The sequence below is a fragment of the Heterodontus francisci genome, chromosome 2 (assembly GCF_036365525.1).
Source record: "Heterodontus francisci isolate sHetFra1 chromosome 2, sHetFra1.hap1, whole genome shotgun sequence".
In the NCBI taxonomy this organism is placed as follows: domain Eukaryota; kingdom Metazoa; phylum Chordata; class Chondrichthyes; order Heterodontiformes; family Heterodontidae; genus Heterodontus; species Heterodontus francisci.
The window spans coordinates 91,086,206-91,106,363 of NC_090372.1; the positions used below are offsets into that span (position 1 = coordinate 91,086,206).

The following is a 20,158-nucleotide window of genomic DNA, read 5'->3' on the forward strand; positions in this document are numbered from 1 at the left end:
ATAAGTACAACACACCCAAATCTCCTTGATCTTTTGCAATTGACTATCGACCCCTCTGCCAGAATACATCTCTGGCTATATTAAAAGCCCTTCTCCCAAGTTACGGCACCATGTTTGCACATTTCCTGCAATTGCTCTTGCTCAGCACCTCTCCAAATCACAACCAGATTTTCAGGCTCAGGAGGAAGCAAGAGTATTGTTTCTGGGTTTTACTGCCATTTATTCAGCCTTTTTTTTTTAAAAGCAAACATATCTCACTGAAACCAGCTCTGTGTTTTCTGTTTCTTTGAATTGATTTTTATGGTATTGGTATAAGTCATATTAAAATTGAAAAGCTTCCCCAATTGCAGGTTCTTAAACCGCTGTGCCCAATGTACATGAATAATGGTTGAATGAGTTGAAATTTTAATTTTCATACTTAAAGAGAAAAGATACGATGCAAGTCTGGCCCTTTCCTTGGGCCCAGATTATGTATGCTGATTAATGCCCATTTTATATTCCGGCGTATTCTAATGAGATTTTCAGGAAATTTGAGTGCAACTTGACAGTGGCAGAATTGGTGTGAGAATGGGTGCACTTTTGAGAGTGTGCTCACAGAGGAAATTCTGGCCATAGTTCTCATCACATTTGGCTACCTTATTCCCAATATTCTACCATAGACTTAACATTGTATAAAGCATACCTCTGTAAGTTTATTTCTGATCAAAGTAGCAGAGGCATTTAAGGAATTATCCCCCATGTCCACCTTTGGTATTTCCGGAAGTTTTGGTCCTATTTGTACTGTACTACTATTAGTATCTAATCCACCAAAGATATTAATGTCCATTTGCTGATTTATTTTCTTCCTGTCCTGCAGCTGAGTAGTTCTGGGAACAAATCTTGAGACACAAGTCCTAACAATAGGGGCCTGGCTTTTTCTTTCTGAACTCAGAGAGTCCTGAGCATCATGAGATTTGTCCCGATGCTGGTTGTGAAAACAAGGTAATTCTGATTCAAAACATGAAGCGTTTTCTGTATAAGGAGGAAAGTCTTTTGGTGATGTTCCATGTGATGAAGGCATTTGAGGATATTCTTGTCTGATCCTTGAAATGGATGAAGACAGTTGATAGTCTGGCTGTGGTGGAGGCCATAACAATGGGTAACCATACATGGAATCCGTATTCCACTCCTGCTGGTTGGGTTCCAAACTTCCACATTGCTCAGGTTTTTCAGAAAATGCTTCCCTTGTGATGTTTGGTAATATAACTGGATTTGCAACTTTCATTTCTGTCTTGTACAGGTCTATATCTAAAAGGACAAATGTGAAAAAGTATGATAAATAAATATTTGTAAGTTGGCTACTATAAATTTTCTCAGGTACATGCAACATGGATGAGAAATTTTATTGTGAAATGTAACTTAACATAACTGATGAAATAGCATGGTAAAACTTGGCGCTGCTATATTACAACATAAAGACACCTCGAGGTTCACTATTTGCATTAGATTAAGCGATTTAAAGCTCAACTGGTAGCTCTCTAATCAGAGTTAGAAAGCTGTAGATTTAAGTGCCATTCGAGGATTTGAGGACAGAATCTAAACTGATGCTGGAGTGCAATACTATAATGAGATGAGATGTTAAACCAAGGCCTCATCTGCCCTCTCAGGTGGATGTAAAAGTTCCTGTGGTACTATTTTGAACAGCAGCGGGGAGCTCTTCCCGATGTCCTGGCCAATATTCACCCCTCAACCATATCACTAACATAGATTATCTGGTCATTCTCTCATTGCTGTTCACGGGATCTAGTGCACAAATTGGCTGCTGCATTTCATACATTACAGCAATGTCTACAGTTCTAAGGTACTTCATTGGCTCTAATGCACTTTGAGATGCCCTGAGGTGCTACATAAATGAAAGTTCTTCCTTTTCTTACAGCTAATTAAATTCACTCTATTTATTGATGTCATGCATTAAAATAGTGTTACTCATATCAGAGGCATAGAATGACAGCACAGAAGGCAACCATTTGGTCAATCATTTATAAGAGCTATGCAATTAGTCCCACTATCCTTGCCCTGCAAATTTTTCCCATTCAAGTACTTATCCATTTCCCTTTTGAAAGTTATTATTGAATCTGCTTTCACCATCCTTCAGGCAGTGAATTCCAAATCACAACTCACTGTATAAAAGATTTCTGTACATACACTCCAGATGTCTCTGCTCCTGCACCCTCTTTAAAATTGTATCATTTAGTTTATATTGCCTCTTCTCATTCTTCCCAATAATGTGAATCACTTCACGAGTTAAATTTCATCTGCTGTCTGCCCATGTGGCTATATCCTCCTGAAGCCTGTTACTATCCTCCTCACTGTTTACATTTCGAAGTATGCTGGTTATAGCTGACAGATTTTATCAGAACATAAAAGAAATCTAACATTTTGCTAAATTATTAAAATAACTTCCAAGCTTCCAATTTAAACCAATGCTCTTAACATTAAAATACATTTAATGCATGTTGATTAATGCACTGTGAATTTACTAGGAAAGTAGCTACCAGTTTTAAAAATAACAAATGTAGTATTATATTTCAGATACCAATATGGAAAAGAAACTAGCATAAATTACCAAGAAATTCTTCTTGAAAGATAAAAAGCATTAATGAAAATGCTTGTGCAGTTTTTAAAATGAACTTATATGTTTCATATTTTAAACTGAAGTAATCCTTGTTTTGTAATATTTATATATATTTCATGGGTCTCCACCGTACATAGTAAGTGGCCCACTAAGATAAATGAGTGTGTGAAGCATGTAAACTTTAATGCTTTGCTATAATATTAAAGTGCTCTTTATAAATTGAAAAGACTAACCACATTTTCATGGTGACTTTGTTGTAAGGTGACAAAAGGAAATGAAAAAAAGTGTTCCATGAACAAACCTTTGTTGCTTGTTGCCCTCATTATGTACCTTCTCCTCTCCTTTAATTTTGCTCTGGCATCTTCCACTGTTTCAAACTCTGGGGCATAACACACGTGAAGCAAACTACCAAAAAAACTTCGCTCATCCTGTTTGCGTTTTGCTATTCTGAGAAATGGTTAAAACATATGGTTAAACACTATTGTTATGTATTGCAGTATACTTTATGAAAGTGAACTTTGTTTATAGAAAATAAAATTACAGTTAAATTGTGTTTTCAGGAAAATGTACAAATTGTGACATTTCTTTATTCCGGTGTCCAGATTATGCTGAAGTAACATTCCTACAAAAATGAAATATTCTTAAAAGCTACAAGCAACTAAAATACAGAATTTAAAAAAAGTGTGGAGTCTAATATTTATCACAATACAGCAATCCTACTTGTATACAATTCTCACTTACAGGGTTCCCAATAATAAAGATATGGTTAAAATTACCAGGAATTTGAAATTTTAAGTTTTATCAATCTTGTAACTTAATTGCACCAAGTTGCAGAGAAAAATAGTAACACTAAATTATCTGACAAATGGATTTTGGTTATACTGGCAGCTACTCTGTCCATCATAATAAAAACTACCCGCACTTTATTCAAAATGATGTAAATTTGATACATACAACTATTGACAGCATAATTTTTACCCTAAAGATTTTCAAACACACATGGAACCACAAACTAAGATTCTACAACACCCAATGCCCAATTAACTGCCTTAAACCAAAAGCATACTGTACAGTATTCTTAGAAGTAATTCACTTTGTATGACTCAGACCCTTAAGTAAAAACAAAACTGATAATTTGTTGCTTTAAGAAGCAAACCAAAGTAAGTTCATTACAATTATACTTTAATTCTGATTAAGGTACAAAAAAAAATTAAGGGGCTTAATTTGTTTTGCACCGAGAAAGTTATCTTGGTTCATTACCTTGCACTCTGTAATCTTTGGTATTGGATATGATAAACTTCTGTGAAGTCCTCAGCCGGGTACTCATGCAATACCGAATATTCTTCAATCGTTCCATACAAAGCAAGTAGTTCAATCAGCTCTTTCATGACTCCCACAGCTGGCACTCCCTGTATTAGCAGATGCCTCGATTCCATATTTATTGTGTACACCTAGGTCATTGTTAAACATTATTAATGTGAGGAAAACATAAAGCTAGTGACTTTATAATTGTTAACACTATAGTACTGCTTTAGATTAATGACGTGGTCAGGCAACAAAATAAGAGCCAAAATGGATTACACTTCCTGAATTTTGTCTTTAATATCTGATAACAATGTCTAAAATTACTGTGTTTAACCAGTATTCTTGCACTATCCTATCTTGCACAATCCCACCAAGGCAGCTGGTGAAAGTTAAATTCAATTAATTAATTAAAAATCTAGAACTGAAAGCTAGTCTCAGTAATGATGCCATAAAGCTATTATCGATTGTCGTAAAATCCCATCTGGTTCACTAATGTCCTTTAGAGAAGGAAATCTGCTATCCTTACCTGGTCTGGCCTACATGTGACTCCAAACCCATATCAATGTGGTTGACTCTTAAATGTCCTCTGAAATGGCCTAGAATGCCACTTAGTTGTCAAGGGCAATTAGGGATGGGCAAGAAATGCTGGCCTTGCCAGCGATGCCCAGATCCCATGAAAAGAATAAAAAAATCTTTATTACACCACAAATAAATTATATTTTTGTTTTAGGTACTCAATGGACCTTTATGCAATTACTTTTACACTGCTCATCGTGCTCCAACTAGATAGAGACTGCTGGAATGAGCAGAAGCAAGAACTAAACTCATTCATAAAGTACTTTTCACAACTTCAGGGCATCTTAAAGTGGTTCATGGATAGCAAAGTACTTCTGAAGTGTTGTAACTGTGTACTGTAAGGCAGCCAATTTTTCCACAGCAAGGCCCCATAAACAGTAACGAGATAGATGACCAGATAATCTGGTGATGTTGATTGATGATTATGTCTTGGCCAGGCCACCAGGAGGACACCATTGCTCTTCTTGAAATAGCACCATTATATCTTTTACAACTAACTGAGAGGGCAGACTTGATTTAAAGTCTCATCGAAAGACAACACCTCTGACAATCAACACTTCTTTCGTACTGCACTGTCAGCTTCAACTAAAGCCCAGAATTTGCTGTACTAATAACAGCTAGACTGTCAGCACTCGCTGTTTTTAGAGGGTAAAACTGCCAGCAACTTTTGGCACCTGCAGTTAAACACAGAAATCTAGAAGTTGCTATCAGTGTACACCCTGTTTTCACAGGCTGCACTGTTGCAGTCTTCGCCAATAGAATCTGCATGAGATCACCGATATAGAATTTAGGCTAATTATCCACTATTCTTACACTAAAGACAAATGATAAAGTTAGGGTTTGTGCAATGAGGAGTACTGACCTTTTAACGGGGTAATAAGTGATAATTACTGCTGAATAACCTCTCTGGCTCTGAACAATTAATTTTACAAGTGTGAATCCGCATTCCATCAGAAGAAACTTAATGGTGCAGACTTTTAAAAGATAAAAATTAATTTTCAATTTTTTTTGTTTCTATGTCCCTCCCTTAATCCTATATGTAAGTCCATATCCTTATTTAGCTACCTCTACAATGATTTAAATGTAATTTATATATCTTATTTTTACTTCCTGCTTTTCAGCGTACGTGCGGCTCGGTGACTATTCTTCAATCTGATTGTTTGAAGAACCTCTCTGCTGCTTGCCCTGTTCACAGATGCTACAGATCCCCAGTAGAAGGTACCACATTAAATCAGATGCCCGAAAACTTGAAATATCCAGTAGCGAGCCTGTGAAAAGTCTCTGGGCAACTGTACATGAGGTGAACAGGGAAAATAGTTCCTTTGCCACTCAGCAAAATCCAGGTCATTATATTCAAGTCTGTGGAGTGGGGCTTGAAACTACAATCTGACTCAAGAGCAAGACAGCTGCTACTGACCTTAGACCAAAACCTTCAAGTAGAAGTCTAGAAGAGAGTACTTTTTATTTTAAGTACTCTGTTATATATAGAAAAATATTACAGACACACTAGAAATATTTTTGCAGATATAGTAGGCTGGGCTATGTGATTGTAACCTAGAGATTGAGAGTTCAAATCCCACCATGTGAAGTTGTGAAATTGAATCCAATAGATTTGATAACTTGGGAAATAGCACAAGAAAAATAGCGTGATAAAAATTCAACTGGTTCACAACTGTTCTTCAGGAAACAGACAATAGTCTAGCATACATGAAACTGCAGTCCCACACTATGTGAATACCCTCTGAAGTGGCCTGGCAAGTTACAATGTTATAAACAAAGTTCAATACTAAGAAGAAAATTGAACAGACAGCTGCAGCGTGGTAATATCAACACCATCCCTAGAGTATGTCCCACATCAGATGGTGAGGAAACGAACAGAAGAAAGTAATCTACCCGACCTCATCCTCACCAAACTACCTGTGGCAGATATGATTGTGCACATTAGCAGTGGTAGAGGTGGCAGCTGAACAGTACTGTTCTCATCCACAATGAGGACCCCCTCCATTGTGTAACGTGGCATTAGCGATGTGCTAGGTAGGACAGACTAAGGACTGATTCAACAGGCTAAAACTGGGCATCTATGAGGTGCTGTGGCCATAAGCAGAGTTGTATAATACCAAAATCTGTAAACCTGTGGCCTGAAAGATCTTTATTCCATGATCACCATCAAGCTAGAAGCAGCACCAAGCATGCCTTAGAATGACTGCAAGAGGATTAGAATACAAAGTTACATCGTTATTCAGTTATACAGAGCCTTGGTCTGGCACCATCTGGAATACCGCATTCAGTTCTGGAAACGCTCCACCTGAACTGGGATAGGACCCGTGTCCTAGCGGATAGGGTAAATGGGGAGGTGACAAAGGCTTTAAACAAGTGAGATAGGCAGAAGGATCTACAAGAAATGTAAGCAGCCTAAAGGTAAACAAAACAGGGAAGGAGAGCATAGGAAAGAATAAGTAAGAGAGGACATTGATGGCCAGGGAATAAATAGAGTTATAGAACAGGAATCTAAAAAGATGGTTAAACATAAAGTGTGAGGAAATTCTATTAAAAATTAGTTAAAATGTCTGTACAACAATGCACACAGTGTCCACAATAAAATAGGGGAGCTGAAGGCAATCATGCGTTGGAAGGAACCAGACATGGTAGGGATTACTGAGACATGGCTACAGAAAAATCAGGACTGGGAATTTAATATTTCAGGGTATAACATTTTTAGAAAAGATAGAGAAAAAGGAGAGGTACAGTAGCTGTATTTATCAGGGATAACATAATGGCAGAAAAAAAGTGACACAGCTATCAGCAAGACAAAAACAGAATACATAGGGATAGAAATAAAAGACAATAAAGAATCAATCACACTAATAGGTATAGTCTACAGAACACCTAATAGTGGAGGGGAAGGATGAAATATGCAGAGAAATTAGGTAATTGAGTAAAAAACATAAAATAATCATGGGGGATTTAAACTACCTCGATATTAATTGGACAGAAGAGGTAGGTGTAGGGGATAAGGGAATGGAGTTCCTACAATGTGTACAGAACTCATTGCTAACCCAAAATGTAAAAAATCCAACAAGGGCAGATTTTCTATTAGATCTAGTAATGAGGAATGAACCAGAGCAGATAAGACACGCAAAAGTAGGGAAATATCTAGGCAACAGTGAACATAATATGGTACACTTTAAGGTGATGATAGAGAAGGACATAACTATGACAAAAACCTGGTTAGTAGACTGGAGAAAAGCTGATTTTGAGGGGTGAGAATAGAACTTGGGAAAATAAAATGGGGAACAATATTGGCAAACAATGCAGAACAATGGAAAATGTTTAAAACGGTATTCAATAGAGTGCAAGAAAAATATATCCCACTAAAAGGGAAGAACAAACTAAACACTAGTGAGACTCCATTGATGAATAAAAACATAACGGAATAACTGAGGGTTAGGAAAGAGGTATACATTAAGTACATGATAAGAGAGAATATGAGGAGATTAGGAAAGAAGCAAAAAAAAATTAGGAAAGCAAAAAGGAACCAATAAATTAAACCAAGGAACATAAAACAGAATAGTAAAATATTTTACCACCACATTAATAAAAAAATGGCTGGAATGGAAATAGGACCATTAAGGGACAGGCAACATAATACCACAGATAAAGATAGAGAGATGGCAGAAATATTAGTTAGTTCAATTCAGTATTTACCAGTGAGATAGAACAGGTAGACATGACATTGAATGATGAGATGAGTAATCAGATGAGTGCATTAAAAGTAAAAAAAAAGGGGATGTATTGAATAAACTAATCAAAACTCAACGAGGAAAAAGCCCTGGTCCAGATGGATTGCATCCATGCATTTTAAACAAATCTAGGGAAGAGACAGCAAACACATTATTTCACCTACTTAATAATTCTGTAGATGTAATTCATCTGGATTTTCAAAAGACTTTCGATAAGGTGCCCCAAAATAGACTAATGAATAAGGTTAGAGAATGCGGAGTCGAGGACAAGTGGCAGAATGCATATCTAGCTGGCATCGAGACAGAAAGCAGAGACTGGGAGTAAAGGATAGTTATTCAGAGTGGCAAAAGGTGGGAAGTGGTGTTCCACAAGGATCATTGCTGGGACCACTGTTCACAATTTACATTAATAATTTGGACTTTGGAATCAGACAATTTTTTCTAAATTTGTGGATGACATCAAATTTTGGGCGGTTGGGGGGGGGGGGATGTGTGGGGTGGAGGATAGGAAATTGATGGGGACTATAACAAATTACAGGAGGACAATAACAAACTTGCAGAATGGGCAAATAATTGGCAAATGAAGTTCAACACGAATAAATGTGAGGTAGTACATTTTGGTAAGATGAGTAGAGAGGTCATTTATTACTTGGAAGATACGAGTCTAGGTGGGGTAGAGAGACAAAAGGATCTCGAAGTACGAACACACCAATCACTAAAGGTTGCACCGCAGGTTAGAAAATATAGAAACATAGAAAATGCGAGCAGCAGTAGGCCATTCGGCCCTTCAAGCCTGCTCCGCCATTCATTATGATCATGGCTGATCATCCAACTCAGCAACCTGTTCCCGCTTTCCCCCCATATCCTTTGATCCCTTTAAACCAAAGAGCTATATCTAACTCCTTCTTGAAAACATACAATGTTTTGGCCTCAACTGCTTTCTGTGGTAGCGAATTCCACAGGTTCACCACTCTCTGGGTGAAGAAATTTCTCCTCATCTCAGTCCTGAATGGCTTACCCCGTTTCCTTAGACAATGACTCCTGGTTCTGGGCGCCCCCACCATCGGGAACATCCTTCCTGCATCCACCCTGTCAAGTCCTGCTGGAATTTTATAGGTTTCTATGAGATCCCTCCTCGCTCTTCTGAACTCCAGCAAATATAATCCTAACCGACTCAATCTCTCCTCATATGTCAGTCCCGCCATCTCAGGAATCAGTCTGGTAAACCTTCGCTGCACTCCCTCTATAGCAAGGACATCCTTCCTCAGATAAGGAGACCAAAACTGCACACAATATTCCAGGTGTGGCCTCACCAAGGCCCTGTATAATTGCAGCAAGACATCCCTGCTTCTGTACTCAAATCCTCTCACTATGAAGGCCAACATACCATTTGCCTTTTTTACCGCCTGTTGGACCTGCATGCTTACCTTCAGCGACTAGTGTACGAGAACACCCAGGTCTCTCTGCATATTCCCCTCTCTCAGTTTATAACCGTTCAGATAATAATCTGCCTTCCTGTTTTTGCTACCAAAGTGGATAACCTCACATTTATCCACATTATAGATCTGCCATGCATTTGCCCACTCACTCAACTTGTCCAAATCACCCTGAAGCCTCTCTGCATTCTCCTCACAACTCAGCCTCCCACCCAGTTTTGTGTCATCTGCAAATTTGGAGTTAGTTCCTCCATCTAAGTCATTAATATATATTGTGAATAGCTGCGGTCCTAGCACTGATCCCTGCGGTACCCCACTAGTCATTGCCTGCCATTCGGAAAAAGACCCATTTATCCTTACGCTTTGTTTCCTGTCTGCCAACCAATTTTCTATCCATCGCAATACACTACCCCCAATCCCATGCGCTTTAATTTTACATGCTAATCTCTTATGCGAGACTTTGTCAAAAGCCTTCTGAAAGTCCAAATAAACCACATCCACTGGCTCCCCTTCAACAACTCTACTAGTTATATCCTCGAGGAATTCTAGTAGATTTGTCAAGCGTGATTTCCCTTTCGTAAATCTATGCTGACTGTCCAATTCTACCACTGTTCTCCAAGTGCTCTGCTATAAAATCTTTGATAATGGACTCTAGAATTTTCCCCACTACTGACGTCAGGCTGATCATAAAAAAAGCAAACCAAGCACTAGGCTTTATTTCTAGAGGGATAGAATTGAAAAGTAGGGAAGTTATGCTAAATCTATATCAAATCTTGGTTAGACCACGAATACTATGTGCAGTTCTGGTCATCATATTATAATAAGGATGTAGAAGCACTGGAGAGAGTGCAGAGAAGATTTACATGGATAATACCAGAAATGCATGGGTATACCTATCAGGAAAGGATGAACAGGCTGAGAGGTGACCTGATAGAGGTCTTTAAAATTATGAAAGATTTTGATAGAATGGACACAGAGCTCCACATGTGGGGAAGAGCATAATAAGAGGCCATCAATATAAGATAGTCACCAAGAAATCCAATAGGGAATTCAGAAAAAAGCTTCTCTACCTGAGTAAATCTGGCCTATATTCTCTGGAGTCTAGAGGAATGAGAAGCAATCTCATTGAAACATACAAGATTCTGAATGGGCTGGATAAGATAGAACGGATTGTTTCCACTGGTCGAGGAATCTAAAACACAGGCACAGTCTCAGGATAAGGGGCCGATCATTTAGGACAGAGATTAGGAGAAATTACTTCACTCAAAGGGTTGTGAATCTTTGGAATTCTCTACTCCAGAGGGTTGTGGATGCTCCATCGTTGAATACATTTAAGGCTGGTATAGACAGATTTTTGGTCTCTCACGGAATCAAGGGATATGGCGAATGGGCGGAAAAGTGGAGTTCAAGCCTAAGATCAGCCATGATCGTATTAAATGGTGGAGCAGGTTCGATGGGCCATATGGTCTACTGCTGCTCCTATTTCTTGTGTTACCCAAAGAACGGTGAGAATGTGGAACTCACTACCACAGGGAGTGGTTGAAGTACATTGCATAGATGCATTTAAGGGGCAACTAGACAAGTATATGAGGAAGATGGGAATAGAGGGTTATGATGACAGATTTATATGATGACAGATTTATATGAGGAAAGATGGCAGGAGGCTTCAGTGGAGCATAAATGCCGGCATGGACTGGTTGGGTAGAATGGCCTGTATCTGTGCCGTTTATCCTGTTTAATCCTATGTAAATTGCACCTCAGGAAGGATATATCGGTCCTGGAAGTGATTCAACAACAAGAACTTGTATTTATAGAATGCCTTTAAAGTAGTAAAAACGTCCCAAAGAGCTTCACAGGAGCGTCAAACAAGATTTGACACCTAACCACATTTCTTCCTGGCATTTCTTCACAGACGAAGATTTTGGGAAGATTGTAGTCATTGGTTGCAGGCCCGCTGGTGGCTAGTCAGGTCTATCCGTGAGTGGCAGATTCTCCCATAGCGGGTACAAGTGAAGATGTAATCGCTGCTGGGGGCAATTGGATCTATCCTTCTCCTTTTCTCTTTCATGCTGGTTCTTCGCTCAGTCTCAAAGATGTCTGTAGCCCTCCTGAGGTAGCATCTCCAGGTATCATGATCTTTGGCCTGCGCTTCCCACTGGCGATGGTCAATGTGGCACACAGAGAGGGACTTCTTCCGGGAGTCCTTGAAATGTTTGCACGGGACGTCTGTTCACAACCTTGCATGTCTGTTCCTTTTACCAGTGGTCAGCTCTCCATACAAGATGATCTTGGGCAGGCGCAATTGACGTCCATTCGGGCAACGTGACCCGCCCAACGCAGTTGGCTTTGCAGGAGGATGGCCTCGATGCTGGTGATGTTGGCTGTTTCCAGGACTTCAATGTTTGAGATGCGGTGCTGCCAGCAGATCTTGAGGATGCTGTGGAGGCAGCACTGAGGGAAGTGCTCTAGAAGGCGTACATGATGGTGGTATAGGACCCATGACTCGGCACCGTACAGAAGGGTGGTGGGGACTATGGTTTTGTACACTTTGAGTTTGGTCTGTGCTCTGAGGCTTTGGTCGTTCCACACACGTTTGTAGAGTCTGCCGAATGTATTGTTTGCTTTTGAGAACCTATTGTCCACTTCCTTGTCTATGGTGGCATCAAACGAGATGACGTTCCCCAAATAAGTAAACTGCTTGATGGCATTCAGCTCGGTTCCCTCGATGACAATGCTTGGTGGTCTATATTCTTCTTGGGGTGCAGGCTGATGCAGCAGTTTTCTTTAAACCGCCTGGGAAAAACATGTTGTTGTACGTTGCAGGTCCGACTGACTGTGGGCCAGGAGAGCACAGTCATTGGCGAAAAGAAGCTCACGGGTGAGTTTTTCTTGTGTCTTTGTGTGAGCCTGAAGGCGCCAGAGGTTGAAAAGGCCTCCCTCTGGAAGCATACGTAAACTCCCTCCTTAACGTCTTCTGTTGCCTGCTGCAGCATCATGCTGAAATAGATGGTGAATAGGGTCGGGGCCAGCACATATCCCTGCTTCACGCCATTGGAGATACAGAAGGGACTTGAAAGGTCACTGTTTTGCTTGACTTGTTCATACTGATATTCACAAAACTGCTTTACCATGGCCAGGAACCTGGGTGGGCATCCAAGTTTTCCAAGAATTTTCCAAAGTCCACCTCTGCTCACAGTGTCGAATGTCTTGGTGAGGTCTACGAAAGTGACATACAGGCCTTTGTTTTGCTCAAGACACTTTTCTTGTAATTGTCCGAGTGCAAGTACCATGTCAGTGGTGTCTCTGTTTGCTCTGAAACCACACTGTCTCTCGGAGGTTTTCTTCCGCAATGATAGGCACAAGCCTGTTCAGAAGTATTCTAGCCAGGATCTTCCCAGCAATAGAGAGGAGGGTGATCCCACAGTAGTTGGAGCAGTCTGATTTTTCTCCTTTGTTTTTGTACAAGGTGATAATAACAGCATCACAAAGATCCCGTGGAATCCTGCCCTGTTCCCAGCAGGACCTGAAAGACTCATGGAGCTTGGTGTATAGGGCAGGGCCACCATGCATCAAAGCATCGGGTGGAATTCCATCTACTCTGGGGGCTTTGTTGTTCTTCATCTGGTTGATGGCGGTCACAGTTTCCTCCAGAGTTGGGCTCTCATCCAGTTCTTCGACAGGCTGCTGTTGAATGCAATTGATGGCAGTATATGCACTGTGCACTTGACGCTGAAGAGTGTTTCAAAGTGCTCCGACCAACGATCCAGGACTGACTCCTTGTTGGTGTGTAGGGTCTTGCCATCGGCGCTCCTCAGGGGATTTTGGGTTTGATGTGCTGTTCCACAGACAGATTTTAGTGCTTCATAGAAACTTATGTCGCCAGTATCAGCGTACAGTTGAGTTTTTTCCGCAAGTGCAATCGACCAGTCATTTTGGATGTTCCTCAGTTTACATTGAAGGGTGCTGCATGCTTGACGATAGGCCGTCTTTTTCTCTTGGCTGGCTGGCTGAGCCAGATGAGCCTGATGAGCTGACCTTTTTATTTTTTTTAGCAGAATTTGAATTTCCTTGTCATTTTCATCAAATCAGTCCCTTTTCTTCTTGGTGCTGGGTCCAATGACCTCGTTGGAAGTATCCAGTGCTGCAGCTTTGATGTGTTCCCAGAGTTCTTCTGGAGTGGAATCAGCAGTGAAATCAGGATGTTCCAGTCTAGTCTGTAAAGTTGCTTGATATCTGCTCTCTCTGCAAGATGAGGTTTGCAGGTTGCTGACTCGAAATTTCTTTGATGGGCTGTCTCTAGGCCGGTTCTTGGGCTTAAGCTTGAAGTGGAAGTTCAGCTCTGAACGAATGAGCCGGTGGTCTGTATGACAGTCAGCACTGGGCATGACTCCAGTATGCAGGATGTCCTTTAGGTCACACTGGCACACCAAGATGTAATCTATCAGGTGCCAGCGTTTAGAGCGGCGATGCATCCATGGTTGGGAAGTTTACATGGAGGGCGAGATAAAGGGAGGAGAAGAGGGCAATAAACTGAGAGGAGAGAGAGCCTAATTTATTGAGATGGAGGTTGAAATCACCGAGGATGAGAAATCATTCACTGCAGAGGCTGAGGAAGGAAAAAGTGAAGGTATCTCAGTGAGTAAAACTGGCATATTAATTGGGTGGGCTGTAGAGAACGACGGTTTTAAGTGAGAGGTGAAAAGGGTAGAACAAGGTGAGCTGCTCATAAGATGAGAAATTCCCAGAGGAGTAAGGGGGACAAACTAAGGTGCGATTTGGTGATACCATCACTGCAACGGTATGGGTGAGGAAAATGGTGGAAGATATAGCCAGAAGGGAAGACTACATTTCGAGAAAAGGTGACATCAACCTCTCAGGTTTCCGTTAAGGCCATGATATCAATGCAATCATCCACAAAGACCTTGTGGATGGTAACAGTCTTGTTCAAAAGTGAACAGACATTCTGAAGGGAAATGCAGGGGGGGTGGGGAGGTGAGAGCTGATCTGCTGGCAGAGACCACAGAGTCAGCACTGGGAGGAGATTGATAAGATCAGCCCCCTAGTAGGTTCGTTGGGTAGGAAAGTAAGCGCGAGAGTAGAATGGAGCAATTGGGGGTTGCAGCATGTAAGAGGTAACAACGAGTGCCTTAACAGGTCCTTTGGAGAATGCCAAGAGAGGCAAAGAGGGAATCTGTAAGTTTACCTAAGAAGGAGTAAGCCTCAAGGAGTTGGAAGGTCAAGGACGACTGAAGGGTTGGGTTAGGGATTTGGGAGGGCAGAATACCTAAGATCATAGGAAATAGGAACAGGAGTGGGCCATTTGGCCCATTGAGCTTGCTCCACTATTCAAACAGATCATAGCTGATTATCTACCTCCACGCCATTTTTCCTCACTATCCCCATATCCCTTGATGTTGTTAGTATTCAGAAATCTATCGATTTCTGTCTTGAACATGCTCAATGACTGAGCTTCCACAGCACTCTGGGGTAGAGAATTCACCACCCTCTGGGCAAAGAAATTCCTCCTCATCTCAGTCTTAAATGACTTGCCCCTTACTCTGAGACTGTTTCCCCTGGTTCTAGACTCACCAGCCAGAGGAAACATCGTATTCACAGCTATCCTGTCATGCCTTGTAAGTTTCAATGAAATCACCTCTCATTCTTTGAAACTCTACAGAATACAAGTCCAGTTTCTGCAATCTCTCCCCATAAAATAATCCTCCCACCCCAGGGATTAGTCTGGTGAACCTCCGTTGCACTCCCTCTATGGCAAGTATATATGGCGGATGTGAACAACGGCAGACTGCCGCGCGGACCCACCGCGATATTAAGCACGATGGCTCATTTAAATGGCCGGGGCGGACCATGCCCCCCCCTCCCAGTGATGTGGAGGAGGTGGGTGGTCCAGAAGGAGGAGAAATGAAAGGATGCATGTCAACAGGAGCAAGGGGTCTAGGCAGGGTAAAGAGAATAGCTAAAAAGGAATAGAAAAAAATAGAGGAAATAGAAGTGATGGGCTCTGGTCTGGAGCAACAGCCAAAACACGCACATGAATGGCCACAGGGAAAGCGCAAGTTACATAGGCCTGATTACGTAGGAATTATTAGCATATATATATCCTGGTAGAGAGGAGACAACAAGAGGTAGTCCACAGATAAAATCAGGAGGTCCTGTGGTGGGATAAAGTTAATATCGGTAGGTGGATTAGACATGGAGCATCAATGAACTGTTGTACAAGTTTGGAGACAGCTGTGGTGGGCGAGTGAAGTCCAGAAGTTATTTGAAGGGTAGTGTATCAGATGACGCACCGGTGGTGGCTTTTCCGAGCGAAATTAAGGTGTAGATGTGCAGAATTAGTTGCAGGGCAGAAGAAAAAAATCGTCAAGTTGGAGGTCACTATCAGATCCAGAAGCGACAGAGAATTGTACTCAGCTCAGGAAAGTGAACTACTGGCTAAGAATCAGAACTATTCCAGGGTTTAGAGGGTTAAGTTAAGGTTTATATCCCCTTACGTTTAGAAGGCTGAGGGGTGATCTAATTGAGGTGTTTACAATGACAAAGGGCTCAGATTGGGTAAAGACAGAGAAACAATTTCCTCTGGTGGGGGAATCCAGCACAAAAAAAAGTTACCATTCAAGCTAGGTCATTCAGCAGTGAAATCAAGAAACAGTTTCCCACAAAAAGAATAACGGAAATGTGGAACATGCTCAATTGCTTAACAAGAAAATTCTACATGTTCATCCAGAGAAGATCCAATTCAATTCCAGAGAGAAGTTGGGTCTGTTTTCTTTGGAGAAGGCAGAGGGGAGATTTGATAGAGGTATTCAAAATCATGAGGGCTCTGGATAGGGTAGGTAGGGAAAAACTGTTCCCATTGGTGGCGGGATTGAGAAAAAGAGGGCACAAATTCAAGACAATTAGCAAAAGAAGCAAGGCTTTTGACAAGGTCCCACATGTCAGACTGGTTTAAAAAAAATAAAGGCCCATGGGATCCAGGGAAATGTAGAAAACTGGATTCAAAATTGGCTCAGTGGCAGGAAACAAAGGGTAATTGTTGACTGGTGTTTTTGTGACTGGAAGGCTGTTACCAGTGGTGTTCCCAGGGCTCAGTACTAGGTCCCCTGCTTTTTGTGGTATATATTATTGATTTGGATGTAAATGTAGGGAGCATGATTAAGAAGCTTGAAGACAACACAAAAATTGGCCGTGTCGTTGATAGCAAGGAGGATAGCTGTAGACTGCAGGAAGATATCATTGGACTGGTCAGGTGGGCAGAAAAGCAGCATATGGAATTCAACTTGGAGAAGTGTGAGGTGATCCATTTTGGGAGGTCAAACAAGGCAAAAAATACACAATTAATGGGAGAATGCTGAGAGGTGTAGAGAAAGTAAGGGACTTTGGAGCGAATGTCCACAGATCCCTGAAGGTTGCAGGACAGGTCAATAAGGTGGTTAAAACGGCATTTGGAATCCCTTCCTTTATTAGCCAAGGTATAGAATATAAGAGCAGGGAGGTTATGCTTGAACTGTATAAATCATTAGTTAGGCCACAACATGAGTACTGCGTGCAGCTCTGGTCACCTCATTACAGAAAGGATGTAACTGCGCTAGAGAGGGTACAGAGGAGATTTACGAGGATGTTGCCAGGACTGGAAAAATGCAGCTGAGGAAAGATTGGATAGGCTGGGGCTGTTCTCCTTGGAACAAGGAGGCTGTGGGGAAGTTTGATTGAGATGTACAAAATTGTGAGGGGCCTACATAGAGTAGAGAGGTCAGTGACTAGGGGGCATAAATGTAAACTGATTAGTACAAAGATTAGAGGGGAGATGAGGGAAAGATTTTTCACTCACAGGGTGGTAGGGGTGTGGAACACACTGCCTGTAAGGGTAGTAGAGGCAGAAACCCTCAACTCATTTAAAAAGGTGTCTGGATAAGCACCCCAAGTGATGTGACCTGCAGGACTACATGCTGTAAAGTTCAGCCGGCACAGACATGATGGGCTAAGTAGTCTCTTTTGTGCCATAAACATTTTATGATTCTATGACATGAAGAAAAACTTTTTTCACCCAGCAAATGGTTAGGATCTGGAATATATTGCCTGACAGTGTGGGGGAGGCAGGTTTAATCGAGGAATTCAAGAGGGAATTGGATTGGCATCTGAAAACGAAGAATGCTCAGGGCCACGGGGAGAAGGCCGGGGAATGGCACTAGGTAAATTGCTCTTTCGGAGAGCCAGCGCATCATGACGGGCCGAATGGCCTCCTTCTGTGCTATAACGATTCCGTGTTTCTGTGATGCGCAGCTTTCCATAGATGTTTCTATGAGCCCAGACATATTGTTAGGAGTATCCTAATACAGGTTGAATAGGATTTAATCAGAGACACAACTGTGCATTGCAAGCAGCGGTACGGGGCAGTTACTGAAAACCAGGACCCAGCTGTCCCTCAGGCCCAGGCTCTCGCCTAGACTGTACCAAATACTCAGACAGGACTTACTTTCACAGCCCTCAGCCTGCGACCCTCTCTGTACTTAGGCCGTGTAAAACAGACACTATCCTGCTGATGGTGTTTCAACACCTCCGGAGCTTGAGCAGCCATTTTCAACCAAACAACAGGCGGCCGCAATCGAACACCGATCGCTCGACTATTGGCAACTCCACGTCCCTTGGAAAAACCCCGCCTTCCTTGAGCGCCCTGGTCATCTCCTCGGGAAGTGATAGGGTGGTCCGATGTCAATCAAACAGCTTTGCAAGCTTGTTTTGTGAAGACGAAGTTGGCGGGTGCTTGTGTTTTGGAATGCAGGTTAAATTCGTACCTCTGGAATCCTGTGGCTAACGGAAGAGAGGGCGTAACTGTGCTCGCGGAACCCTTCCCCAGAGTGCGGCCTATGTGTGATTGTAGGCCGTGCCGCATCTTGCTGGCGGTGAGACAGAATGTTGGGTTCTGGCGCCGTGTGTGTGCAGCTGAGACTCAGCAACGTCAAGGACTGCTTCCTGCACCTGGCCTCACAGCGAGCGTCGCAACTACACCTGGAGGAGGTGATGGCTGCCGGCAACGGCGTCTTGTTCTCTCCATTCTCTCCCCGTTGTCTGTTATTTATGCCTGCATTTATTGTCCATCCGTAGTTGCCCTAAGAAAGTGGTGATTTTGGTGGTGATGGACCAATTCTAGAGCCTTCCTAAGCCATTTCAGAGGTTAGGTAAGAGTCAACCATATTGGTGTGTGACTGGAGCCACATATAGGCCAGAATGGGTAAGGACAGCAGGTTTCCTTCCCTGAAAGGATGTTTTTGAACAGGTTAGATTTTTACCATAATTTGGCCATTTTTTCATGGTCATTTTTTTTTTACACATACTAGCTTTTTATAATTCTTTGGTTTTCGAAAACCAAATCAGGCAACAGGCTATTTTAGATCTGGTTATGTGTAATGAGGCAGTATTAATTAATCTTGGTTGTTGGGGCTGTTACACAGTTGGCTCTCCATGCACTTCTGTCTTTTTTTCCTGCCAACTGCTAAGTCTCTTTGACTCGCCACTCTTTAGCCCCACCATTATGGCTGTCTGCCAGTTCTGGCGATCATTAGCAACTGATTCCTATTTTAGATCTGGTTATGTGCAATGAGGCAGCATTAGTTAATGACCTCATACTGAGTGATTCTCTAGGGAATAGTGATCATAACTTGTTAGAATTTCACATTCAATTTGAGGGTGAGAAACTTGGGTCTGAAACCAGTGTCCTAAATAAAGGCAGTTCCGCATGACAGTTGGTTAAAGAGGACTGCCAGAATAGATTAAAAGGTAAGATGGTAGATAAGTGGCAACAGACATTTAATTCTCAACAAAGATATATTCCATTGAGAAAGAAAGACTCAGAAGAATGCACCATCTGTGGCTAACTAAGGAAGTTAAGGATGATATCAAATTGAAAGAAAAGGCATACAATGCTGTGAAAATTAGTGGTAGGTCTGGAAAACTGGAAACATTTTAGAAAACAGCAAAGGATGACGCAACAATAGATTGAGAGTAGAGTAGCAAGAAATATTAAAAACACACAGTATGAGCATCTACAAATATATAAAAAGGAAGAGTAGCTAAAGTAAATATTTGTCCCTTAGAGGTTGAGACTGGGCATTAATAATGGGAAACAAGGAAATGGCAGTCTTTGAACAAGTATTTTGTATCTTCACAGTAGAAGGCACTTAACGCATCTCAATAATGGGGGCAAAAGGGAGGGAGAAACTTAAAACAATCACTACCACAATATCGGTCATTGGGAAAATGCTGGAATCCATTATTAAGGAAGTAGTAGCAGGACATTTAGAAAATCATAATACAGTCAAGCAGAGTCAACATGGTTTTATGAAAGGAAAATCATGTTTGACAAATTCATTTAGTTATTTCAGAATGTTACAAGCAGGGTGGATAAACGGGAACCAGTAGACGTAGTGTATTTTTGATTTCCAAAAAGCATTCACTAAGGTGCCATTTAA

The 20,158-nt window shown here is 41.5% G+C and overlaps 2 protein-coding genes across 6 annotated transcripts in view; one reads left to right on the forward strand and one right to left on the reverse strand.

The window, feature by feature from the left end:
* The window catches only part of rbm48 (RNA binding motif protein 48), a 23,926-nt gene extending 5,055 nt beyond the window's left edge, over positions 1 to 18,871 (reverse strand). Inside the window, exons 1-4 of the mRNA XM_068008798.1 lie at positions 18,166 to 18,871; positions 3,875 to 4,065; positions 2,916 to 3,061; positions 683 to 1,287 (exon numbers count right to left, since the gene is read on the reverse strand). Of these exons, the coding sequence (XP_067864899.1) occupies positions 683 to 1,287; positions 2,916 to 3,061; positions 3,875 to 4,065; positions 18,166 to 18,267 (1,044 nt within the window). The 5' untranslated portion in view covers positions 18,268 to 18,871. The remainder of the gene's footprint in view (positions 1 to 682; positions 1,288 to 2,915; positions 3,062 to 3,874; positions 4,066 to 18,165) is intronic.
* Positions 18,039 to 20,158, forward strand: part of pex1 (peroxisomal biogenesis factor 1) — a 110,231-nt gene continuing 108,111 nt past the window's right edge. For 2 of the 5 annotated variants that reach the window (XM_068008767.1, XM_068008760.1), the window contains exon 1: positions 18,039 to 18,707. In XM_068008767.1, the coding sequence (XP_067864868.1) occupies positions 18,603 to 18,707 (105 nt within the window). In that variant the 5' untranslated portion in view covers positions 18,039 to 18,602. The remainder of the gene's footprint in view (positions 18,708 to 20,158) is intronic. The other 3 variants (XM_068008745.1, XM_068008776.1, XM_068008753.1) reach the window with 2 other exon arrangements.